General features: G+C 42.0%; 1 protein-coding gene across 1 annotated transcript in view; it reads right to left on the reverse strand.

Annotated features, from left to right (window-relative positions):
* spryd3 (SPRY domain containing 3) overlaps positions 1-24,336 on the reverse strand; it is a 79,819-nt gene that overhangs the window by 18,165 nt on the left and 37,318 nt on the right. Inside the window, exon 7 of the mRNA XM_056274112.1 lies at positions 8,492-8,641. Coding sequence (XP_056130087.1) covers positions 8,492-8,641 — 150 coding nt within the window. The remainder of the gene's footprint in view (positions 1-8,491; positions 8,642-24,336) is intronic.

Raw genomic sequence — 24,336 nt, forward strand, 5'->3', positions numbered from 1 at the left:
ACAAGGGAGGGAAAGTTTGATATCATGTGCTTATTTGCTTGTACATGTAAGCATGTGCCAACACATACCACACTATAGGGGCTGGATAGAGACTATGATGGGAACGAATGCAGGTCTGTTTTTCTAACCCCTTGTCATCAGTTTAAAACCACTAGCGACCAACATGAAACAGTAACCAACAGAGATTAGACACTGATCTCTTTTGAGTGAATGGAACAAGAGCGAACATCTGTGTGTATGTTTGTATTTGTATGTATCTGTGTATGTGGTGTATAATCTTGTATGTCGACACACGCTGTACATCAACCATGTCCCACAAAACATGCATGTCTCTGATTCTTGTGCCCTTACTTGTGATTTCTGCAAGTATGTTGATACAAGTAGATAAATTATGGACTTTCTTCCGTTTTGTTCCTCTGTTCCACAGAACACTGGTCAGAGTGGTTAAGAAAAGCATGTGAATGCAGGTCATTGGTTACAAATGGCATGGTATTCAGCTCGGCCCACTATCCTGAGCCCCTAAATTATTGTTTGTGTTCGTTTGTATGTTTTATATGGGCCAAAATCAGTCTTTGGCACAGATATGGCTCCTTTGTTCTTTAATAAGCAGACTTCAGTAGAATAAACATGTTCACAGGAGCCGCATTCAGAGCAGTTAGCAGGAGTGCTGCATCATGGGAGGAAAAGGAAGAGGAAGAGGAAGTGGAAGAGAATGTTCCCAGGACCTGACCACGGGGCATACCAGGACAGAGGAAACGCTGCCATTCCGAGCACTGCTTGGTGAGAGTGTGTGTGTGTGTGTTTGTGTGTGTGTGCGCGCACACGTGCATGCGTGCGTGTGTTTGTTTCTAAGTGTAATTGAAAGTGTAAGTCTGTCTTTAGCTATACCGAATGATCTGTCTATATAGGCATGTGCATCTTTGTGATACAGAAAGAAAGACAAATCCTTAACATGAAGGGCTGACATCCCGCTGACTGCTGACCCACACATCTGACCCTTCACCTCACTCTCCACTCTGTAGTCTTCTACCATGCCTATCACGCCATCTTTCCAAATACAACTCTATTCACTGCCTTGCCTTTCACTTTGATATCCTCAAACTTCCATTTCTCAAGTGTTTTCTTTTTCAGGATTTCAATTATTATATTTTTGTGGAAACCTTAACACATTCTGTTTTAATGGAAGATTAAGTTTTTCTGATTTTCTTATTCATCTTCACTTACCCGATTTGCCTACTTCCTAGGCCGCTTTCGTCTCCTCACCTATCCAACCAACCACATCTCCATGCTACCCTCTATCCCCCTCCACTCTTCCACTCCATAAGTAGCCCTGGATCTCTCTTTGTCTCACATCCTAGCAACCACTGTGTGTACCGGATGCAAAACAACCACACTACCAAGTGTATGCATGCGGTACATAAAGTTAGACTCTTATCTACAGAGGAAGGGGAGAGTGAGCGAGAGGTCACGGTAGATCTAGTAATTGAAGTGGGATTACAACAGATCTTAGATTAGAACCAAACCTATCCCACTCCACTCCACCCGACAAAAAAAAAGGGGGGGGAACCCATTTACTTAACATAAACAAGCACACCAACTCCATGACTAAAATTCTTTTAACTCGTCTGCTGGGCATGAATTGCCACAGTGGCTGGTAGGATTCAATGACTAATGTGTTGCAGTCATCATTTCAGAAATTATGATGAACTTCAATACTGTCAGGTTCCATCCAGATTACACAGTACATTATAGTGGACAATCTTAGCAGTCATGTACTATTTATGCACTGCTGGGCATGGATATCTCCAACGCATTAATTTAAGGCTGCCCACATCAAGAGAAATGCAGTTTTTTTAATCTTCTGCTCACAAATAAAAATAAATTATTTCATGAGCAAATCAGTTAGACTACTTTTACCAGTTACTGTTCTTCTGCACTGGAACTCATTAATGTAAAATGGCCTCTTTTACCAGTGACCAAGCTGAATTGTCATTATGTCTGAAAAGCAGACATAATTATCTAAAAAATGAAAATATGCAATGCCACATCACGTTTTTGACATCCTTCCAAATGCATTTGTGCAAAAATATTTTCTGTGTTCTGCATACAGTTGGGCAAATACAGTAGGAATCTCTTGTAGGCATCACTAAAAAGGTGACTGGTTGCAGACTTTACCACTGGTTGGTGGTCTGTTGTACAAAGATCCAGTTAAATATGACTCAGCTCTGATGCAGCAAACACCGGGGAGGCTGCACGCTAGTTTCAAGGGAACTGCTAGTTGCTACTGTGCATCTTGCTGACAGAAACACAGCCGGAGGGGAAAGATAGAAAAGAATTGAGTCAACAGAGAGGGGGTAAAGATTAAAGAACAGGGTTGTGTAGTCTGTAGGGAACTGTAGTCTATTAATGAGGTTATCGGGATGTTCAGGCTTGTTCTCCGACTACAGGATGCTGTGTGAAAAGGACCAACCTGCAAAATTGCGTCTGTTGTGGAGTAAACAGTCATTACTGTGGGGCCTTCAATTTGTTCCTTTATCACCTCTCCTGGCCTTCAGCTTAATGTCTTTATAATCAAAGCCAGATGCAAGAAGTCTGGGAGGGAGTGAAAAGGAGGAGAGGAGTATAAAATTCTGGCTGAGCGGAAGGAAACAGTGCTCAAGTTATCACCACTCAACTTCTCCTCGCTTCCCTTGCTGTCTGTGTGTGCACGTGTATGTGTACGCATGCATAAATATGAATGTGTGTGTCATTGCATGTGAGAGACACTTTGCAGACATACATGTGTGCATATGTGAACTCTTTTTCCTTACCAGGCTCCATCACACAATAAACCAAAAGCTTGACTGCCTGAGTACTGACAAAAAATAAGCCCGCATACTGTTAGATGTGGCATCCAATGTGCTTTAGGGGCAGTAAAGAAAACAATAGGATTATCTGGCTTATGTAGGGTTAGACTGACTTCAGCATTGGTAGATACGCTAACTAATGGGAGGAAAGCTATGAAGTGACTATAATTGTCACGACGGTGGGATCCACTATCCGGGGATACCACTAGATGTCACCCTTCACCCATTCTTTATGCCCAGTCACGAATCACTATGTATTGTCAGCGGCACACCTTCATTCATTAGAGTTAATTTGGCACACCTGTTTTCCGTTATCTAAACCCCTCACTTCAGTCACTCCATTGCTCAGTTTTCACAGCTCTTTTGCCACGGTTATTACGCCATTCCTGACTATGCTTACGCCACCCTTTGAGGTTCACAGTTTTCTTGCCTGGCGAGTATTTTTCCTTTGTAGTTTGATGAGCGTCTTGAAGTCCTTCTCCCGTTTTGTTTATACCTTTTTCAAAGTTTAGATATTCTTGGTTGTTTTGTATACCAACTTTATCTCTGCCAGGCGGTAGCCTGGAAGGGATTATGCATTTGGTTGTGTGTGTGTGTCGCACATGGTTGACTTTAGATTGAGCAGCAACAGTGTGAGTCTTTAAATGAAGTCAAGTCAATCACTGACTGCTGACCTCAGCACAGGAGAACTGGTGGAACACTGGATGAACCAAAAATAATTGTCTTCATTTTCATAATATAATAAAGCTGGGTAAAACTGGGAACTGCTCCACAGCAAATCTATCACCCCCTACATCTGTCAAACCACTTCTTTATGCAATTCACAGCCTTCTTACTGGACCATCCTCACGTTCCTCCACAAACCGTCTTCTGCCGAAACATCTGGTCCCTTACACCAACCCAGCTTTCCAATGAGGTCTTGGCTTCCATGCCTCCTCATAATGAATTCTCTTCGCTCCCTGTCAACGAGGCTACAGACACGCTCTTTTCCTAACTAGCCTCCTCTCTGTCCTCTCACATCCAAACCTGCGTGTAACGCCCCCCCCCCCCAAGTCATGGCTCGCGGGGTTCACAGCAAAAATGGTGTAAAATTAAGAGTCCACTGACCTTAGCGTCTCCTAGCATCATTCTCCTCCAGCTTAAATACAGCTACGACCACTTACTATCGGAACAAGACCTGTGGCGCCACTGATGCTCAAAGTTTTTTGCTTTTAACTCACTCTTCAATCTGCCGCCTCCTCCAATCTCCACTCTGTTCACGTCAGACATGTTCACATCATTTACAGATAAGGTTTCTCCCATCAGTAACCAGTTCTGAGCCTGACCAACTCTGTCTACCGCTGCCAGCTAACGGTGCCTCACTCACCTCATTCTCCCCCCTGACCAAGGAGGAAGTCTCCAAGCTTCTGCTGGATTCTTGTCCCACTACCTTTCCGCTGGACCCGATACCATCCAACCTCCTACAGAGCATTTCCCCCAAACTTAACCCCGCAGTCTCACACATCAACTCCTCGCTTACAACAGGCATGTTCCCCACTGCATTAAACAAGCTCGGGTCAGCCCGCTGCTCAAAAAACCTACACTCAACCCAGCCCAGGTTGAAAACTACAGACCGGTTTCACTCCTACCCTTTCTATCAAAAATACTTGAGCACACGTTCTTTAATCAAGTCTCTGAATTCCTTTCTGAGAATCTGTACGATCCGAATCAGTCTGGCTTCAAGCAGGGACACTCTACCGAGACTGCACTCCGGTCAGTAACGGAATCACTGCGTTTGGCTAGAGCTGCTGGTCAGTCCTCAGCTTTATTGCTCCTAGATCTGTCCACTGCCTTTGACATGGTTAACCACCCAATCCTCCTCTCCACACTCACTGAGTTTGGTATCTCAGGATCTGCCCTCCACTGCTTCATGTCCTACCTTTCAGGGAGATCTTTTAGAGTACCTTGAAGGGGAGAAGTGTCCAAACCACACAGCTTAACCACAGGGGTGCCTCAAGGGTCAGTGCTTGGTCCCGTTTCTTCTCAATACACACTACCTCACTTGCTGCAATCATCTGCTCCCATGTTTCTCATACCATTACTATGCTGACGATACCCAGCTCTTCCTATCATTCCTGCCAGATGACCTCACAGTCTTGGCACGGATATTGTCATGCCTTGCTGATATCTCTTCATGGATGAAAGAACACCATCTTCAGCTTAACCTATCTAAGACTGAGCTCCTTGTCATCCTTGCCAGTCTATCCTTACAACAACAGATCAACATCCAGCTCAGATCAACCCAGCTCATGCCCACAAAGTCTGCCCAAAACCTGGGTGTCATAATTGATGACCAACTAACCTTTAAGGTTCACGTGGCCTCGACTGCTCGGTCATGCCAATTTTCCCTGTACAACATCAGGAAAATTAGATCCTACCTGTCTGAGCATGTAGCACAACTTCTGGTACAGGCTCTTGTAATATCACACATTGACTACTGCAACTCCTTATGGACAGGTCTCCCTGCATGCACTTTCAAACCTCTGCAAATCATCCATAACGCGGCGGTGCATCTGGCCTTCAACCAACCCAAAACAGCATGTCACTGCGCTGTTCATATCCCTCCACTGGCTTCTAGTTGCTGCCCGCATCAAAGTCAAAACCTTGATGCTTGCTTACAAAACAGCAACTAAAATGGCTCCCACCTACCTGAATTCCCTCATTCAGGTCTACACTCAGTCCTGCTCACTACGCTCTGCTAATGAAAGGTGCCTGGCACTTTTGCCATAACAGGGCCCTAAGTCAGTAGCCAGACTTTTCTCTTCTGTAGTTCCCCCATGGTGGAACGAGTTACCAAACTCCAATCGATCCGCTGAGTCCCTTTCCATCTTTAAGAAGCTAAAGACCCAGCTCTTTCACAAACACCTCCACACCTGATGGTATTAATAAAAATACCAACAAAAAAAAATGCTTCTATGCACCCTATGCATTGTCTTTCTGCACTTCTTATTGACACCTATGTCCTATCAGACTAGTTTTTTGGCACTTACTGGCATTGTTGTCTCCTGACTAGATCTTTGCTTGTGTTATACTAACTCTCAGATATAGGTCACTTTGGATAGGAGCAACTGCTAAATGAAATTGTAACATTGTAAAAGTTCACACTCGCGCATGCGCGAATCCATTTACAGTTGACTCAGATCGGGCAGAGACATGGCCAAGTTATTAAAAATAATTTTGATAATCCAAAAAAATGCAAATAAAGTAATAACTTCCTCTAGGTTGCAGTGAAAACAGGAAACATTGCATATTTCTTGTTGCTGCCTGATGTGAGTCGTGCAAGTGTAAACTGTTTACCCAACTTTATTATATTATGAAAATGAAGACAAGGGTTGGGGTTTGACCAAAATGGTCACAGAACAAACCTTTTCTTTTGGTAAAGATCAAGTTCATATTAGACTTGGTTGCATTGGTGTGAGGGTCCGCCTAGGAGGCTGCACATCCACAGACTGACAGGCAAAATGTTATTAGGTAGATTTTTTTTAAACTTCAGTGCGGCACATTAAACTTTTTTTTTCATATTTCCCATTCAATCAACTTGGGCACTGTGCAAAAGTCTTAAAATGGCAGGAAAAACGCTGGTTTTTGTGTCCGTGTGTATCTGTCCGCTGCTAATCTCGCATATTACTGGGCCCGTCAGCCTAATTTTTGTGCACAGTTATGGTTATGACCAAGGACCTCTCGTGGTTGCGGTGATTCAAAACCTTTTCAAGAACCTGTTTTTTTACCACAATGAGTGCTAACTCGTCAGCTCGTTTTTCACCTAAGTCCGAGCACCAGAGAAGGGACATACGCCTGGTGGATAGCTGCACTCTGAGTGCACTCTTCTAGTTGGTTCCTGATTTTGTTTCTTACGTCAAGACTGAATTATTATTTAAAGCCTGTGTTCCGCCTGCTGTTTTCTGCACTTGGGTCCAACCCCAAACCGCGACCCTAACAATAATACTAGCAGTTTACAAAGTGCCATCATCACAGCGTCATCATATTATGTGTGTATGTTCTCTTGTATACCCCACCCACTAGGCTTAAGACAGTGTACTTAAAGAGTAGAGCTAACTCGTGGGTTTTAAGCTTCTCATAATACTACCTGTTATTGTGTCTTACCATCAACACTAAACAGCTACAGTTGGATAGATAAAAGTTAAATGGCAATCTTTACAAGAGGCAATGAAAACAAAACAAACACTGAGTTTATTAATGGTCAAAAGCGACACACGGCTTGAATAAAAATCTATCAATGGAGGGACAAGTGTGTTGAGCAAATACGCTTTTCCATTCTAGCTGAAGCTCTTTGTACATATAGTTGTTTGTCTTAATGTGTTATTTGTTCAACCTCTATACCTCTGCTCTTTAAAACAACTGGAGCCCTTGAATAGAGCTTTGCAAGTTTAGAGTTCTAGTTTTTCTAATTAAAGGGGTACTGTCTTGATGCATGCTCAATAATCCAGGTAAGAAAATCAAAGAAGGTTGAATCAGTTCACCTGGATACGTTTATTGACAGATACGTTTCATCGCTCAACTAATGACTGAAGATGTCACTTAGTTGAGTGATGAAACATCTGTCAAACGTATCCAGATGAACTGATTCAATCTTCTTTGATTAAAGAGGTACTATTGATCCTAGGAGAGACACTGCTGCCTCCTCTCCATTTGCCTCCTCTAATGGTCCTGATTTCAAATTCATAATGCAAGCCTAAGCTTAGTCTTTAAAAAAGAAATAAGTCACGAGTAAAATCAGATAAAGATAAATAAAAATAAAAATTGGAAGCAACCAGGCTTTTTGAAAGAATCCATGTATTTGCAGGTACTCCTCACCATTCAAACCCATCCTGCAAGATGCTTCAAATGTGCTCATTAACCAGGATTGGAAACAACTGTGCACTTGCTCTGTTCAGGACCAAGACCTCTCAGTATCAAGGTCTTTATACTTTACATCCATGTAAGTTTATTTTAGAAATATCATGACAAGTTCACTCCTTGTCCCTCTGTGTTTCTCCTTATGTGTATTATTAGTTTTATTGAGTCCTAAAACAGCTATAAGTTGGTTTCTGTTTCACTCTTCAAAGGAGGTTATTATGGTAATAGTAGCTTGCAGAGCTGAAGCACTAATGTTGAAATGGGAACAGCATGTGCATTCTTTGGAAAAACAGATGAGGGCTCAAATGAGAGGTGCTAAAATTTCTCTAATTGTTTTTTCCTCTTGGTGGTGTTTCATCTCCCCAAAGTGGGCCATTAGTGCTGCCGGATTATGGGAAAAGGGTAAAGGTAATGACTGTGTGACTCCTATTACTATTATAACCACTGCTATTACTATTACTATAACCACTATTACAACACATAATACAACATACTCCTCAGTACTACAGCACTGTTTGATGTTTCTCAAAACATCTAAATGTTAAACTCCAAGCCAAGAACGCATGCGCATGTTAGCAATTGTAAAAATTGTATATGTATCTTGTGTCTTTGTTAAGTATATAACACAAGTCTGTATTCCAGAAGAAAAAAAAAACAAAACAAAAAGTAATGCAGAAAACATGTTTGCCTGCTGAAGGTGGGTGTGTAACAGAGTCCAATCTCCCGAGTGCTTTTCCTAGAAAGCTCACCCTCCTTGCCAGGCCAAGGGCAATGTAGCATTTCTCCCCAGCATCGACTATCTCCACTTCAAAGTAGTGGCAGCGGGTGGTGAGAGGCTGGCAGGCCTGGGCCAAACCCACGTCCATGATGCTCTTTCCCTTGCCAACATACTCCAGGAGCTGGGGAGGGGGGGAGGAAAGGGGAGTTAAGAACCGAAGCAAGATCATACAACAGCAACTTAATGTGTTTCTCAACAATTACTCGGGGGGGGGGGGGGGGGGGAGAAAAAAAAAGCATAAAAATGAAACAAAACAAATGCAGAAATATAAACAAAACAATGCATGTTTTAGCATTGCTGGTCAAACATCTTGGTGCTGAGCACAGTGACAAACTGGCACTAACAAATACAAACGATTCTACTCTGAAACTACTTAAGTGCCATACAAAGCCAAGAACAGCCACCTAAGTTTGCACGTACATGAAGCTAATACCATCATCTTGAGGGTTTAATTTGGTCATAGGAAAAAAATAAATGTCCAAACAGGTGAGGATGGGTGAGTTCGGGTGAGTAGGTGAGCAGCTAGGCAACCACAAAGCCCTTGGGCTCAGTAGTGTTTCCATGCCATATGAGTGTATGTGTGCGGATGTGTGTGAATGTAACAGAGAAAAATACGCCCCCAGTTTGAAAGGCAGGGATGACAGACAAGCTGGGGGTGGACAAAATGACTTTTGCTTTAAGCCTGTGTATTCACGTGAATGCGTGTGTCTTTGTGTGTAACACCACCTGGGTTTGCCATGTTCCACAATATAGACACATGAAGGGCACACCTGATGGGAACAGCAATTTAATATCTACTTCAAAGGGAAAATCGTGTCTCAATTAGATCATAGCCATTTTCATTTTCCCTTTGTGTTATTGCCCGTTGCTTGGTGATCCATCAAAGTGGAAACAACTCGGAGGCGGTTGGGACAGTCAAAAAGTTTCAATTCAACCTCTCACCTTGAATGAAGGATGATGGGGTTTGCAGAACAAAATACGAGTGGTACCGGTGTAGCAGTATGTTAAACCAGATTCAGTTAAATATAAGCTTAAGTTAATTTAAAGAGCTCAAACACACAACAGAGAAAGATAAATGCTGTCAAACTCAGCCCACACTAAGGAAAATACAACTAACAAAAGGGACTTGTGTTATAAATAGGTCTAGATCTTGCGGTTGGCAAGTGGTTCACAATGCCTTTCTCCATTTCACCACCCTTGGCTATGGTTCAGGACATTTCTTATGTTCCTAATTACTCTGCTCTACCTTAGTTTGCTGGGCATTTTTTTCAAGCATTTTCACAACTTCAAGATGAACAGTTAACTGATTAAAGCGCTGATCTGATCTGTAATTTAAGTATGGCGCCCCCTATTGACACCTTTGTTTACATGAAGAGTTATTGGACTAAAGACATTGTTTCCTGCATTGATTTATTTTGGCTGAGCCATTGCTGCAAGGTCTGACAAAATCTGACAGCACCTGCCGCTAAGTTTTATACCAATTTTGAACTTCTGAAGCTGTAAAATGTCTTTACATTGGAATGTGTAAATATGAAAGTAAAACGATCCTTTGTTTTTAAGATATTATGGTTTTAGGTCGCAGTTGTATATTTTACATGGAAAATTCATTATGAGGAAACTTCAAATGAATAAAGATTAAGATATCAAATAAATTGCATATTATTAAGAATGAACTAACAAAAGTATCACATCGTGTTAATATTAATAACATGTTATGTTATGGTTAATGGTCATCCCTCTCCCTCTAGCTAGGTTGGGTCAAGCCTCTAAAAAACGTTCAGGCTGGTGCAGCCAGTGCCATATATCAAGCACACCATAGAAATGACCCTGACCCCTGCAATTTCCATAGAAAACAAAACCAATATCTGCTTTGAGCAGTGGAAATATTTCTCCGAGAGCCATGCAACCACAAAAAAATACAGATCATTATGTCATTTGTCTGCTGTGGGTCAGGCTATGCGGTGACAAGAGGAGAGGAAGGGAGCCTTAGAAACTTGCACTACGTTGGAGTACTTACAGTACTTGGTGAAGCCATTTCAAATGGAATCTGCACATGAAAAGTAAATATAATCAACATTTGACCTGGCTGTTTATTTAAGGATAGTAGAAACAGATAGTAGCGGTGGAGTGTTTCACAAAACCCCTCTTTCTCTACAGACCTATTTTGGAGTTTACGAATTCAGTAGGTTTTTGTTTGTTTTTTTGTACAAGCTTGTGTGCACTTGCATGCGTGCATTAGGGGGTGCACTTCTGGTGCGAAATATGCCATTTTGGGTTGTTGGGTTTTTTTTTTTTCTTCCCCTTTTTCTACCCAATTGTATTTGGCCAATTACCCTATTTTCTCAGCCGTCCCGGTCTCTGCTCCACCCCCTCTGCTGAACTGGGAAGGGCTGCAAACTACCTACCACATGCTTCCTCCGATACATGTGCCAGTCACTTCTTTTCACCTGACAGTGTGGAGTTTCGCCAGGGGGACATAGCATGTGGGAGGATCACACTATTCCTGCCAGTTCCCCCTCCCTCCTGAACAGGCGCCCTGACCGACCAGAGGAGGCGCTAGAGCAGTGACCAGGACACACAACCACATCCGGCTTCCCACCCGCAGACATGGCCAATTGTGTCTGTAGGAACGCCCGACCAAGCCGGAGGTAACACAGAGATTCGAACCGGCAATCCCCGTGTTGGTAGGCAACGGCATAGACCGCTACGCTACCTGGACGCCCACCATTTTGTATTTTCAGTTTGAAAAAAGTTTACCATTCAATTTTTATACTTTACACACTTAACACTTTACTCTTTTAAATGGAACACTTTAGTCTTTTAAATGGCCTTGGCAGATGTTTTGAAAAATTATATGGATAGTACATTTGCATGCGCATGTTTCTATTGCAGAATATGGCCCAATGATCAATTGCTTTCTGATAATTTGATTAAATGTGAATTTATTTGAGAATATGCACCATTTAAGCACAACACCAGCTGAAATGATACAGGCCTTCAAGGTAAACCACCACGACTGTTAATATCTCTACATGTATAGGGATAACCAGCCATAATACTGAGCAGTCTTCTTTGTTAATGGACTGTGTTTATATAACACTTTTCTACTCAACAGGACACTTTATAGTTAATATAACTGAGATTGACAAATTCACATGATACACATGTACCAGTGGCAGAGGCTGCCATGCAAAGCATCCAACCTGCTCATCAGGAGCAGTTAGGGGTAGCCTGCTAAAGGACACTTCAACTCAAGGTGAGAAGGAGCCGGGATCGAATGAGCAACCTTCTGTTTGCTGATCAGCTGCTCCTGAATCACTCCTGAATCACTGCCCTGGTGTGTCTGATACGCCGCCACAATTGTGGGGAAAAGTGTCCACCAGACATGCATACTGTTGTATCAGAACACTCAAAGAACAACGATACATCATCCAACTATATGTAGTGTTTTTATTTGCATTTTCTTATGCAAAGCAATATACATAACAATATGCAATATTATATATATATATGTATATATATACATACATACACACACACACTCACACAAACTCGGAAAATGCAAAAAAAGAAAAGCAGTGATTTCTAAATGTACTTTGACTTGTATTTCATTGCAGACAGTATGAACACAAGATATTTCATGTTTTATCTGGTCAACTTCATTTCATTTATAATTCCTGCTATTCCCGCCATTCAGGCCTGCAACACATTCCCAAAAAAAGTTGGGACGGGGGCAATTTAGAGCTAGTAATGAGGTAAAATAATTAAATAATGATGTGATTTGAAACAGGTGATGTCAACAGGTGATTGTAATTATGATTTGGCGCAAAAGCAGCATCCAGGAAAGGCCTAGTCCTTTAGGCGCAAAGATGCTTTGCGGACGGCCAGTTTTCCAACAAATGCGTGAGAAAATTATTGAAATGTTTAAAAACAATGCTCCTCAAAGAAAGATAGGAAGGGATTTGGATATTTCACCCCTATACGGTGCATAACATAATTGAAAGATTCAAGGAATCTGGAGGAATGTCAGTGCATAAAGGGCAAGGGTTAAGCTGAATAACCGTGCTCTCTGATCCCTCAGACGGCGCTGCATCAAGAACCATCATTCATCTATAAGCGATATAACCACATGGGCTCAGGATTACTTTGGCAAAACTGTGTCAAGCACGACAATACATAGTTATATCAACAAATGCTTGTTAAAACTTTACTATGCCAAAAGGAAGCCCTATGTTAACCGTGTCCAGAAGCGTCGCCAACTTCTCTGGTCTAAGAGGCATCTGGGATGGACAAATCACATAGCGGAAATGTGTATTGTGGTCAGACAAATCAGTATTTCAGGTCTTTTTTTGGAAGAAATGGATGCCATGAGCCCTAGACTACAGAAGAAAAGGACCATCCAGACGGTTTATAGCAACAAGCCCAAAAGCCAGGGTCTATCATGGTATGGGGTTGTGTTAGTGCCCTTGGCAAAGGTAACTTACAATTCTGTGATGGCAGCATTAATTCTGAAAAGTACATAGAGATTTTGGCAAAACATCTGCTGCTTTCAAGATGAGATTTTTCCCAGGGACGCCCATGCACATTTCAACAAGACAATAAAGAAACACATTCAGCACACATTACAAAGACATGGCTGCGGAAGAAGAGGGTGCAGTGCTGGACTGGCCTGCCTGCAGTCCCAACCTGTCCCCAGTAGAGAATGTGTGGCACATTTTGAAACGCACAATGCAACAACGAAGACCCAGTACTGTTGAACACTTTAAGACTTGTTTGCAAGAACGGAACAATTTAAACCTGATACACTTAATCACTTGGTGTCCTCAGTCCCTAAACGTCTTTTTTTTTTCTCCCCAATTGTACTTGGCCAATTACCCCACTCTTCCGAGCCGTTCTGGTCGCTGCTCCACCCCCTCTGCCAATCTGGGGAGGGCTGCAGACTACCACATGCCTCCTCCAATACATGTGGAGTCACCAACTGCTTCTTTTCTCCTGACAGTGAGGAGTTTCACCAGGGGGACATAGCGCGTGGAAGGATCATGCTATTCCCCCCAGTTCCCCCTCCCCCCGAACAGGCGCTTCGACCGACCAGAGGACGCGCTAGTGCAGCAACCAGGACACATACTTGCATCCGGCTTCCCACCCGCAGACACGGCCAATTGTGTCCGTAGGGATGCCCAACCAAGCTGGAGGTAGCACGGGTATTTGAACCAGCGATCCCTGTGTTGGTAGGCAACGGACTAGACCACTACGCCACCCGGCTGTTCCTCCCTAAACGTCTTTTATGTGTTGTGAAAAGGAATGGAAACATTACAAAATGGTAAATACTTTACTGTCCTAACTTTTTTTGAAATATGTTGCAAGAATCAAAATTGAAATAAGTCTTTATTTTGAAAAAAACAATAAAATTCATGAGGCAAAAGATCAAATAATGTGCTGCTGTATTGTTTTCAATGTAATATAGATCACATCTAATTTACAAATCACTTTTCAGTTTTAATTTTAATTTTAATTTAACATGCCGTCCCGACTTTTTCTGATTAGGGGTTGTGTGTGTGTGTGTGTGTGTGTGTGTGTGTGTGTAATAAGTTGAAAATTGTCATTGCTTCTCTTTAAGGGGAGCTCTGCATTATTATGTGGTCTCAAGGTCCTGTTGTGTAGAGAGGCCCTTTTTCCGAATCTACTCTTAAAGGCTCTCTCATTTCAGTTGATATTGTGCTTACTTGGTTCATTTTCCTCAACCAATTTGAAATGGCAAACATGGGGCTAAGTCATATTCCAGCATACGGCTACTGGCTGGTTTCTGGGGCCCTAGACAGCATATAATTTGGGCATGTCCTCACCTGAGTCTTACCGCAGAAAAGGCTTAAGATATCACACAAACAAGTTATGATAACTTTGCTTCAACTTGCTCTTTTGTGTGTACAGTTGGGGCCCCTTGTACCCTGTGACCGCCAGCCATCCCACCCAAAGTTAGACATATGATGGGGTATGCTGGGATTTGTGTGTCAGATCACCTTCTGTCATATATTTATTGACAGGCTACCACAAGTTCTCTTCAGACGTGTGCCCCATTTACTCCAACCTTTACTGAATACCTTTGAGCCTGTCCCATTATCCACACTTCATCAGCACTTTAATGCTTGGGCACTTTGCGTGCACATTCATGCACTTAGTGTAAGTGCACAACTGTGCCCCGTTTCTCCAATGAGCCCACAAAAAAAAAGTTTGCTCTCAAGTTCACAAGTAAAAAGGCATGATTTAGTGTGGACCCTCTTTTTCTTTGATTTGTCAACTCTGGTTAACACACCATTTAAGTATTTCAACAGGAGTAAATGCGCAGTGTCTTGGACACGGCGTGCACATTCATGCGCGCAGTATAAGTGCACAAGTGTGTCCCGTTTCCAAATAAGCCAAAGAAAGGGGGTCTGAACTCAGGGTTGCAATTCAAAGAGGTCTGAACATGTATTTTTTTACTTGCAAACCTGAGTACAGACCCCCTTTTTCTTTGATTGGTCGATACTTGTCAACATACCTTTAAGCATTTAAAGAGGAGTGAGTGCGCAGTTCTCAGTTCTAATAAGTCAAAGCACAAAATGCTTGATGTTCACTTTATCTGCTCTTAGGCCAAGACCGGGGTGGAGCAGTATTTGGCTAAATGTACAACCCATAAACCACCATGTTGGTGATGTTCTGATGCCCAAACATTCAAGTGCGAATGAAGGGCAGGTAATGGGACAGGCCCTCTATAATTTCTGCAAAATCCTGTAAATGCGCCTGACTGGTGCCACTATTTTCTCTCATGTCTTTTTGGCAGCATTTCCCTGCCATGTGTACTCTGGTGTGTGCACTGTACTATGTGGGTACTTAATAGGGACAGGGTACATTCACAATGTACAGAGAGTGGAAAATTGGTTGGGCTGGTAGTGCCCATAGTACATTTTTGCCCCAGGGACCCCTAGCAGGTTAATCCAGCCATGATCAGAGCTTATTCGGTTGGAAACCATTCATTTTACCTTTGGCGTTGAAAGAGCGAAATGGCATAACATGCAGACGCTTGAGTTCCAAAAAAATGTGGTCCTCAACAGTGGAAATCTCCCGCTAGCCTCTTGACTGACCCTATCCTCCCTGTGCATGTCTAAGACTGCCATGTAGTTGAGTATGAAGTGCTGGCCAACATTTCTTGTAACTACTTGGTGCAGTCCATTTCGGAGAGGGCTGCTTTGGAAAGGTAACCTGGTGTCCTAAACTAGACACAAAGGACACTAACTGTGAAAATCCTAAAAAAAAGAGGCACAATTATGCTCTAGAGGCCAAAAAAGTGGTTAAGTTTTTAGTCTTAAAAATGATCATGCTCACAAAAATGTTGGTAGCCTGTGTTTGTTGCCAACATTTTTTTCCTTATAAGAATGTGTGAATAGTCAATACAAGTATTTACAGTTGATAAAAGTTCTTTCGATTAAACGCTCAAACTTCTTGTGTATGTACAGGTGGCCATGCTGAAAGGGGTCAGGAGCCTAGACCTAGACAAGCACCATTGTGTGTTGCTATGACAGCTTTGTCCATTACAGCCATCTGGTATTTGAAACAGTAGCTATTAGTGTCTACATATTAGTCTCTACTACTAACCACTTTCAAAGATCTTTAGAATATTGGGACAATATTCATCCCAAACCCGAACATAATGCTGGGTGTCATCTTGAACAGCATATTATCTTTTGAAGCTCACATCAACAATGTTACTCAGCCTGCGTACTTCCACCTATGCAATATTAAACATCTTCGCCTGTCACTTACACCTAACAGTGCCGCCATACTCATTCACACCCTGGTTACATCCCATATTAACAACTGCAATTCTATCTAGGGGTCGACTGATACGTTTGGGTTTTTTTTTCAGGGCTGATACTGTTATCGATTATCGGTACATAATGATGGCCAATAGCCGATATTTGGGGCCGATATTCAGTCACGGAAAATGTACAAAATTTTGTGCCAAAATTCACAGCAACACAAACCTCAACACAAGGCTGCCTTTAAATGAACATAAGTTTAATAGAAAATATTTGAAAAAGATAAAAATGTAGTGCATGATGTTCAAGGCACTATCTGACAACAATCTAACAATCTGAGTAGAATTCTTTAGAACAAATTTAAAGAAATAATGAAATTACATACAACTAAATCGAAGACAAAAAAAACAACTTTAAACTATTAGACTCCACATTCATAAAAGAAAACAATTAAACCAGCAGCATGCTACCGCTCTATGCTACCCCACACTGCGTGGCGAGCATGAGCTCTCTAGTAGCTTGCATAAAAACACATGTAATTTGGCTAATGATGCATGTGTTAAACGATGCAGTAAGACATGCTAAACAAAAACACATGGAATTCGGCTAATGATTCATGTATTACTGTACAGTAATTTCTAAACTAGAAGACATATTTCATGCACATCACCGAACTTATAAAGTATAACCATTGCTTACTTGATACATTAACAAGAATGGTGCCATAGCTAGGATGATTACCTTATAAAGGGAAAATGAAGACAAAGAGACGGACATGTTGCTTTCTTTCGGTTCATTGTATTGAATGAGGAAAAGTCAGCACATGCTCCCCTCTGTGGCAATCCTAGGCATTACCAATCAAGTTATGAACCATTCACCCAAAACAAGTCGATCTCAGATTAAATCTAAAGTGCTGTCACATATATGACATCAAAATATGTTGTGCATGATACCACGATTAATGACCGCCGCTCTCATAGCAACACGTTACCACCCAACCTCGTTGTCTGGGATTAACAGTGTTATATATGACAAGAAAATATGTTGTACATGATACCACATTTATTGACCGCCACTCTTATAGCGCATTCACGCATAACACCGACATTAACACTCTGTATGTAACTAAAATATCACACACTAGCTTTTTTTTTTTTAGCCTAGTTACATTTGAAGGTTAAGCATAGCAGTGGAAAGTGTGTTCTCTGTTTGAATTGACAACCTGTTGTCGATTTCATGTCAGACAGACATTATCTCTTTGGTGTGTGTCTGAGAGGGGAACAGAGACGGAGAAATTAATGTTATGGAGTGAGTTTTGTTACTAACGTTATGGCATGCTTTTCTACCAACCGAGTGGGTTTTATGGTATCTGGCATGCTCCTCATACCTTAGAAAAGTGGTCTGACTCCTCGATGCTTCTCTTCTGTGTTTGTGTTGCTGGAGTGAGTGTCGTGCTGTGCTTCAGGAGAGTGGAGGCTGTGTCGGAAGCATGCATGTTGGGCAGCAGACTTCTTTTTAATCGGCTTGCCGATAAAAATATGCCGATAACGATGATATGAAAAAATGACAAATGTCTAAGCCGATAATTGGCCAGACCAACAATCGGGTCGATCCCTAATTCTATCCTCTTTGGTCTTCCCCTCAAGTGTCTTCATAAACTTCAACTGGTCCAGAATTCAGCTGCCCGTATCATTACAACTCCTTCCATAGATCATATCACTCCTGTTCTTCAGCAACTCCATTGGCTCCCTGTTAAATACCGTATTGACTTCCAAGATCCTGCTTCTCACCTTTAAGGCCCTTAATAACCTAGCTCCTTCATATCTTTCTGAACTCTTTCATATCCACACGTGCTCCCGCACTCTCAGATCCTCTTCTGCTGTCCAACTCACTACATCATTGGCCCGCTTGACTACCATAGGGTCTAGACTCTAGTGCCTTCAGTCATTCTGCTCCCTGCCTATGGAACTCTCTCCAAGACAATCGCAACATTGACTCTCTTTCAACCTTCAAATCCCATCTCAAAACATACCTTTTCAAACTGGCATATTCAGTCTGATCCACGCTTCATTGAGTTTGTGCAGAGGATCATTTTATACTTATCTGTTGTATTAACTTTTTATTGTCTACCCTGCTTTGTTTTGATTTTATGCTGTCTGATAAAGTGCTGCTTGTTTTGTTTTTTGTTTTTAACTGTGTTCTGTAAGGTGTCCTTGAGTGCTCTGAAAGGCGGCCACAAATATTATTATTATTATTATTAACCAAGAGTAAAACTTTTCAATTTTGGCCTGGTTGTTACAGCCTCTGGGGTTAAAGACAGTGGCATACTTCTGCCTCTTGGCTATAGGTGAGTTATTTTGAGTCTTGATGTGTGCTTGTGGTTCTGCTGTAAATAAGTACCTACAATTGTGTAATTCTTCCATACTTACTGCGATATATGCAAAATTTTAACATTCTCAGCTGGTGAAGAAATGTATTACTGATAAGTGTGTTCCCGTGTGCTGTTTTGGTTCCATGTCTGATTTTGTTTTCCTGGTCCTTGGTAATATTTTGTACTGCTTTACTCTTGTGTCCCCACCCATAGAGCTCCAGAAGTTTTCTTGGACCTCCCACTTTGGGAGGCAATCGATATGTGGTCCCTTGGCTGCGTAATGGCAGCAATGTTCCTGGGAATACACGTCAACTCTTGGTGGGATGAATATGATATGGTAAGTAACCTAATATCCTTGGACTTGTGGTCGTGCAGCTACTCTAAAATCACCAGCTGCTTCAATACGCAGACAAAAATCTAAGAAACCCATTTTGGTCATTTGAAGTAGGCTAATGTGATGTATTGTCTCTCCAGATGAGCCATTGTGGTGATTAGGGTTGGCCAGACTACTTTGAAGAATTATTTAGTGCCTGAATACTGACTATACTGTCCTAAATATAATCAGTAATGTATTCAGTAACAATATTCAAAAAGAGTAACTTATTCAGAATACATTTAGAATGTATTTTCAAAAGCCACATATGAAACAGTTGTATTGTATGATTAATACTATTTATGTCACATTCTTGCTTATTTCTTGGTGTTGCTGGTATCTCCATGCAATTACCTAAATATGTATGGTGACCATCTGTCAGCTATTTCTGCATGCTGCAGACACGTGGAGCATGCAGGAGACAATGTGCACGCGCTGACTTGAAAATAGTTTATAAGGTTTTAAAGGTTTGTTGATTAATTTTAATTAGGAGTAGGGGTCAGCACCAGGGTATATAGGGTTCACCTTGGAGGCTTTTCAGTTGACTTCACCTTGATATTACAATTATCATAATGTTGCATGTATGGAAAACAGGCTGATGGAGACATGCAAATGTATACATTGGAGCTGCGTGCAGAAACACATGCATATGAATGCGCTATATGAACTACAATTATAGAGTAAATCAGTTGCGACAAATTAGATGTTTTCCTTGTGTTTAATCATTGCTGATTTGCAGACTGCAGCCTTAGCCTACCATTTCAAAGACAATTTTCTTCCATTTGGTTTTCAATTTTCACCTGAGCTCACGCTTGACCTCAAGATTTACAAAGTAACTGTAAATCTGAATACTAGTGTTTCTAAACATAATGCAGGCTGAATACAGATACTTTGTTTATGTATTATGAATACACAATGCCATTACTTTTATTTCATTATAGCCCAACCCTGGTGGCACAAGGTCTGCCGGCAGATCACCAAGTGTTTTTTTTTTTTCATTAAAGATACAAACCTGAAGGCTCAAGGTACTGCAGCAGAACAACTTCCTGATTTGGCTGGTAAGAAAACATTTCCCTGAATCTCAAAAATCCTTTTAAAATAGCTCTACAGAGCCATTTCATATTTTTTCTATGTTCTTTTTGTTGTCATGGAAATACCAGCAGGACATGAGACATAGGTTCAGGGAATGAAGCAGATTTACATTCAGCTCTTTAGATGGAGTTAAGTTAGTTGAAGGTAAGTGGTGCCTTGTTATTCAATAAATGAAGATTAAATCAAACGAAATGTTCACTTTTAAAATAAACAATTGTGAATATTGTTGTTTCTAAATCCAGCTCAAACTTGAGGAGCAGATGAAGACAAATTTCTTGACCTACCTCAATGGATGGTCAATCTGGATGCCAACCAGGTAATCACCCCAGTGAAACTCTGAGGCATAGATTCCTCAGATTCCTCGGGGGGGGGGGGGGGGGGGGTTGCTCATCAAGCCATGCCTAACTTAAGGTTCTTGATTTATAAAGACATATGGATTCATCGATTCATTCACTGAATTGATCGCTGATAATTTGTATCCAGTTTGATATACTCTTTCAAAACAATGGGTGCATTTACATGCACACTAATACACCAGTCTTACCTTGATCATAATACTGCAATTACTGAAATGGTCATGTGACCGCCTTAATCTGATTTCCAAAATCAGCATGGTCTTTATCGTCATGTTCAAAACTTGATAAGATCACTGGACTTTTGCCCAATCTTTAATCTTTTGAAGCATGTGACCATCTTACTCTGGCTTCTTTGGGTTTTTTTTTTTTTTACTGCATGTGTCAGAGGGAAGTCGCACATCCCTGATGACAACAAACACAGCTACCATGATGCATACCAACCATTTGCTCTGGGTGAGTAGCTATTATTGGAATTAATAGGCCACCATTTTCAACCCATTATCCAGTGTTTAAGACATCCATGACTGCCATGGTACCGAACAAGTCTCTGCACTTATCCAGCACCCTGTACAAAAACACCAGCTGATGACAATGTTGTCTACTATCAGTTGTTGCCAGCTATTGTTGTAGTAACACCAAAAATAAGACAGCATGAAGATTAAAGTGGAAGAAATTCATTGCACAGTCTAAAAGGACAGAGAGATCAAGGGAAACAGTCAAGGCGTCATTACTGCGGAGCATACAGCGATTATGCAAAGAGTCGTGTAAAACATGGCTATTGGAGTAATCCTATTACCAATATCCATGTGTACACAATAATCAAAATATTGGTATAAACCAGTGGTTCTCAAACTTTTTGTCATGCCCCCCTTTGGAGAAAGAAAATTTTTCATGCCCCCCACCCCAACAAAATGGTGACAAAATGGGCCAAGTTTAAATCTATTTAAATAACATTAAGATCATGAAGATTCCTTTTCACTTTTCTTTCAGTAATTTCTGTTGTGCAAATAACAAATCCAAGTTCCACTTCAACTTTATCGAACCTCTTTCTGTGACATTTGTCACTAGATTGCTCCATCAGTCTGTGTACTTTTTCAAAAACAGAGAAAATTTAAAAATCAATTTGCTATAACAATAACAATAAAGTTAAATCTGTGCAAAAAAAAAGAACAAATGCAGATATTTGGGGCAAACGATGAGCAAGTCAATTTGTGAGCGCTCGAGTCTTATCACTGCATTAGTGGCTGCAATGAGCCCATAAGTCATGTATAATGTTGAGCTTAGATCTGTACTTTGTTTTAAGTGAGGCAACAGTAGAAAAGCCCATCCAGAGATAGGATGTGGCAAAGGGAACCAGAATGCCCACAGCCCTCTGTCCACACCAAGCCAGAATTCCCTGTGTCTGAGCTGTAAAGCTCAGCCTCAGGGTGGTCAGATATCATCTCGATGAACTGGTCCTCTTCAGCAGAGCTGAAATCAGCAGGTGCTGCTGCATTGAATGGATCTGTCACCCAGTCATACTGAGCACTGTTGTTTGGGAAGTATTTTGAAAGAATCCCCCCAGGAAAGAGATGTGGTCCATAAGACAGGAAATCACTGTGGTGGCTCCAGAATCACTGGTTTCAACAAATTCACTCAGATTCTCATAGAGATCAGTATTTCCTTGATCAAGTCGCCTGCCCCACATCTCAAGCTTTCGAGTGAATGCACTGATCTTGTCTGCCAGGTGAGGAATGAGCTTGTCTCTGCCTTGAAGCTGAAGATTTAATTCATTCAGCTTTCCAAATATATTGCTCAGATAGGCCAGTTTCATTAGAAATTGTTCATCACTAAACTTGTTTGCAACTTCATGAATACGCTCCTCCACCCGAAACACCCAAATTTCCACTCTGAGCTCAAAGACTCAAGACAACACTTTACCTCACAACAGCCACCTAGCCTCGCTGTGAAACAACACAGCTGAATGTTCACCTCCCATCTCCTCACAAAGTGCAGAGAACAGCCGCGCTCTCAGGGGTCTTGTTTGGATGAAATTGACCAGGCTAACAACATCAGTCAAAACCTTGTTTAGGTCAGGGCTAATCTGTCTTGATGCTAGCGCTTCTCTGTGTATGACACAGTGCATCCATTGCGCATTTGGCGAGACCCTCTTGATTAGTGCCTAAAATCTCTTCGTTTTCCCTGCCATGGTCTGTGCACCATCCGTGCAAACGCCCGCACACTTCTCCCATTTCAGCCCATGTTCTGTCAGGTAACAGTCAAGAAGCCTAAAGAACTCATCAGCTGTTACTCTACTTGGGACATACTTGCAAAGCAGCAAGTCCTCACAAAGTGACTCTGATGTGACAACGCAAGCATAAGCAATAAACAAGCAGTCTTTCTTGCTGCCAGTAGCCTCGTTGACTTGTAAGACAAAATGTTTGTGTTTCAGTTTTTCAATGAGTTGTTCTTCAAGATCATTTGAAATGTTGCATATAAGTCTTGAAACTGTATCACTGGACAGAGGGACAGCCTTCAATTTTGTGGTGCTTGTCTCATCAAACATAGCTGACACCATATCTAAAGCCACGGGAAGTATGAGCTCCACTGCTATTGTGTGTGGTTTCTTGCACTGGGCAATTCAGTATGTGACTTTGTATGATGCCATTAGTGCTTTGTTCACTTATGCGGCTTTTAAAAAACAAGGTTCCTGCCGACTGTATGCACCAAGTTTTCACTGAAAGAAGTCGAGTGGCTTATTGACGTGACGGGTGTAATATCTCTAAGTGTTTTCTTAATTTGTTTGGTCTCATTCTAGCAGCTGCCAGAGTTTTCAGACATAAAATACACACTGGTCTCTTCTCATATCCCACCACAATCAATGTGAACCCAAGAGCAAGATGGGCTTCGTCATATTTTCTTAACTTGGTTTTTGGTTGATTACCGTCAGCTAAACAGTTTGTCTTGTTTGTCTCGGACGCATCGCCTGTCTTTCTTTTCGTCCCAGTCAAATATCTCTCCATTCTGTGAACTTTCAAGACGGCGGCGCACTGGACACAGCGGCTACCTGTTCAGTGCTATGTTTTCCTTGTTATTTATATGTTATTGTAATGTGCACGGATAAATAGACTAGCCCTTGGCTAATGGGTCAGACCCTTTAGTCAACTGGTTAACGTTGTCGCCTGCGGTGCGGAATACACAAGTTCGAGTCCTGGCTGTGGCGGTTTCAGGCAGTTAACCCCCCGGAATTCGCTGCACTGGTGTCAGAAGTGGGATGGTGAGACTGTGAGGTCATCGGAAGCGCGTGCGCCCAGAGGCGTAAAGGAGCTGATATGCTGAAGCACGAGGATGCGCTTCCCGAAAGAGTGGGGTAGTGTAACGTGCACGGATAAGTAGACTCGCTAGCCCTTGGCTAACGGGTCAGACCCTTTAGTCGACTGGTTAACATTGTCGCCCGCAGTGAAGGAGATACAGGTTCACGTCCCAGCTGCGGCGGTTCCCGGTAGCTGACCCCCCGAATTCTCTGCATTGGTGTCAGAAATAGGATGGTGAGACCGTGAGGTCATCGGAGGCGTGTGCGCCCAGAGGAGTGAGGGAGCTAGAGGGGGGGTAGTGTAACGTGCACAGATAAGTAGAAATGTTAGCCCTTGACTAACGGGTCGGACCCTTTAGTCGACTGGTTAACGTTGTCACCTGCGGTGCAGGAGATATGGGTTCACGTCCCGGCTGTTCCCAGCAGCTGGACCCCCCCCCCGAATTCGCTGCATTATGTTTTGCAAACTTATGTTTTAAGTTTATTTACAAGTGTAGGTCATGTGCTCGTCTACAGCCGTCAGGAACTTTTAAACCTCA

This window comes from Lampris incognitus, chromosome 2 (genome assembly GCF_029633865.1).
Source record: "Lampris incognitus isolate fLamInc1 chromosome 2, fLamInc1.hap2, whole genome shotgun sequence".
Classification (NCBI taxonomy): domain Eukaryota; kingdom Metazoa; phylum Chordata; class Actinopteri; order Lampriformes; family Lampridae; genus Lampris; species Lampris incognitus.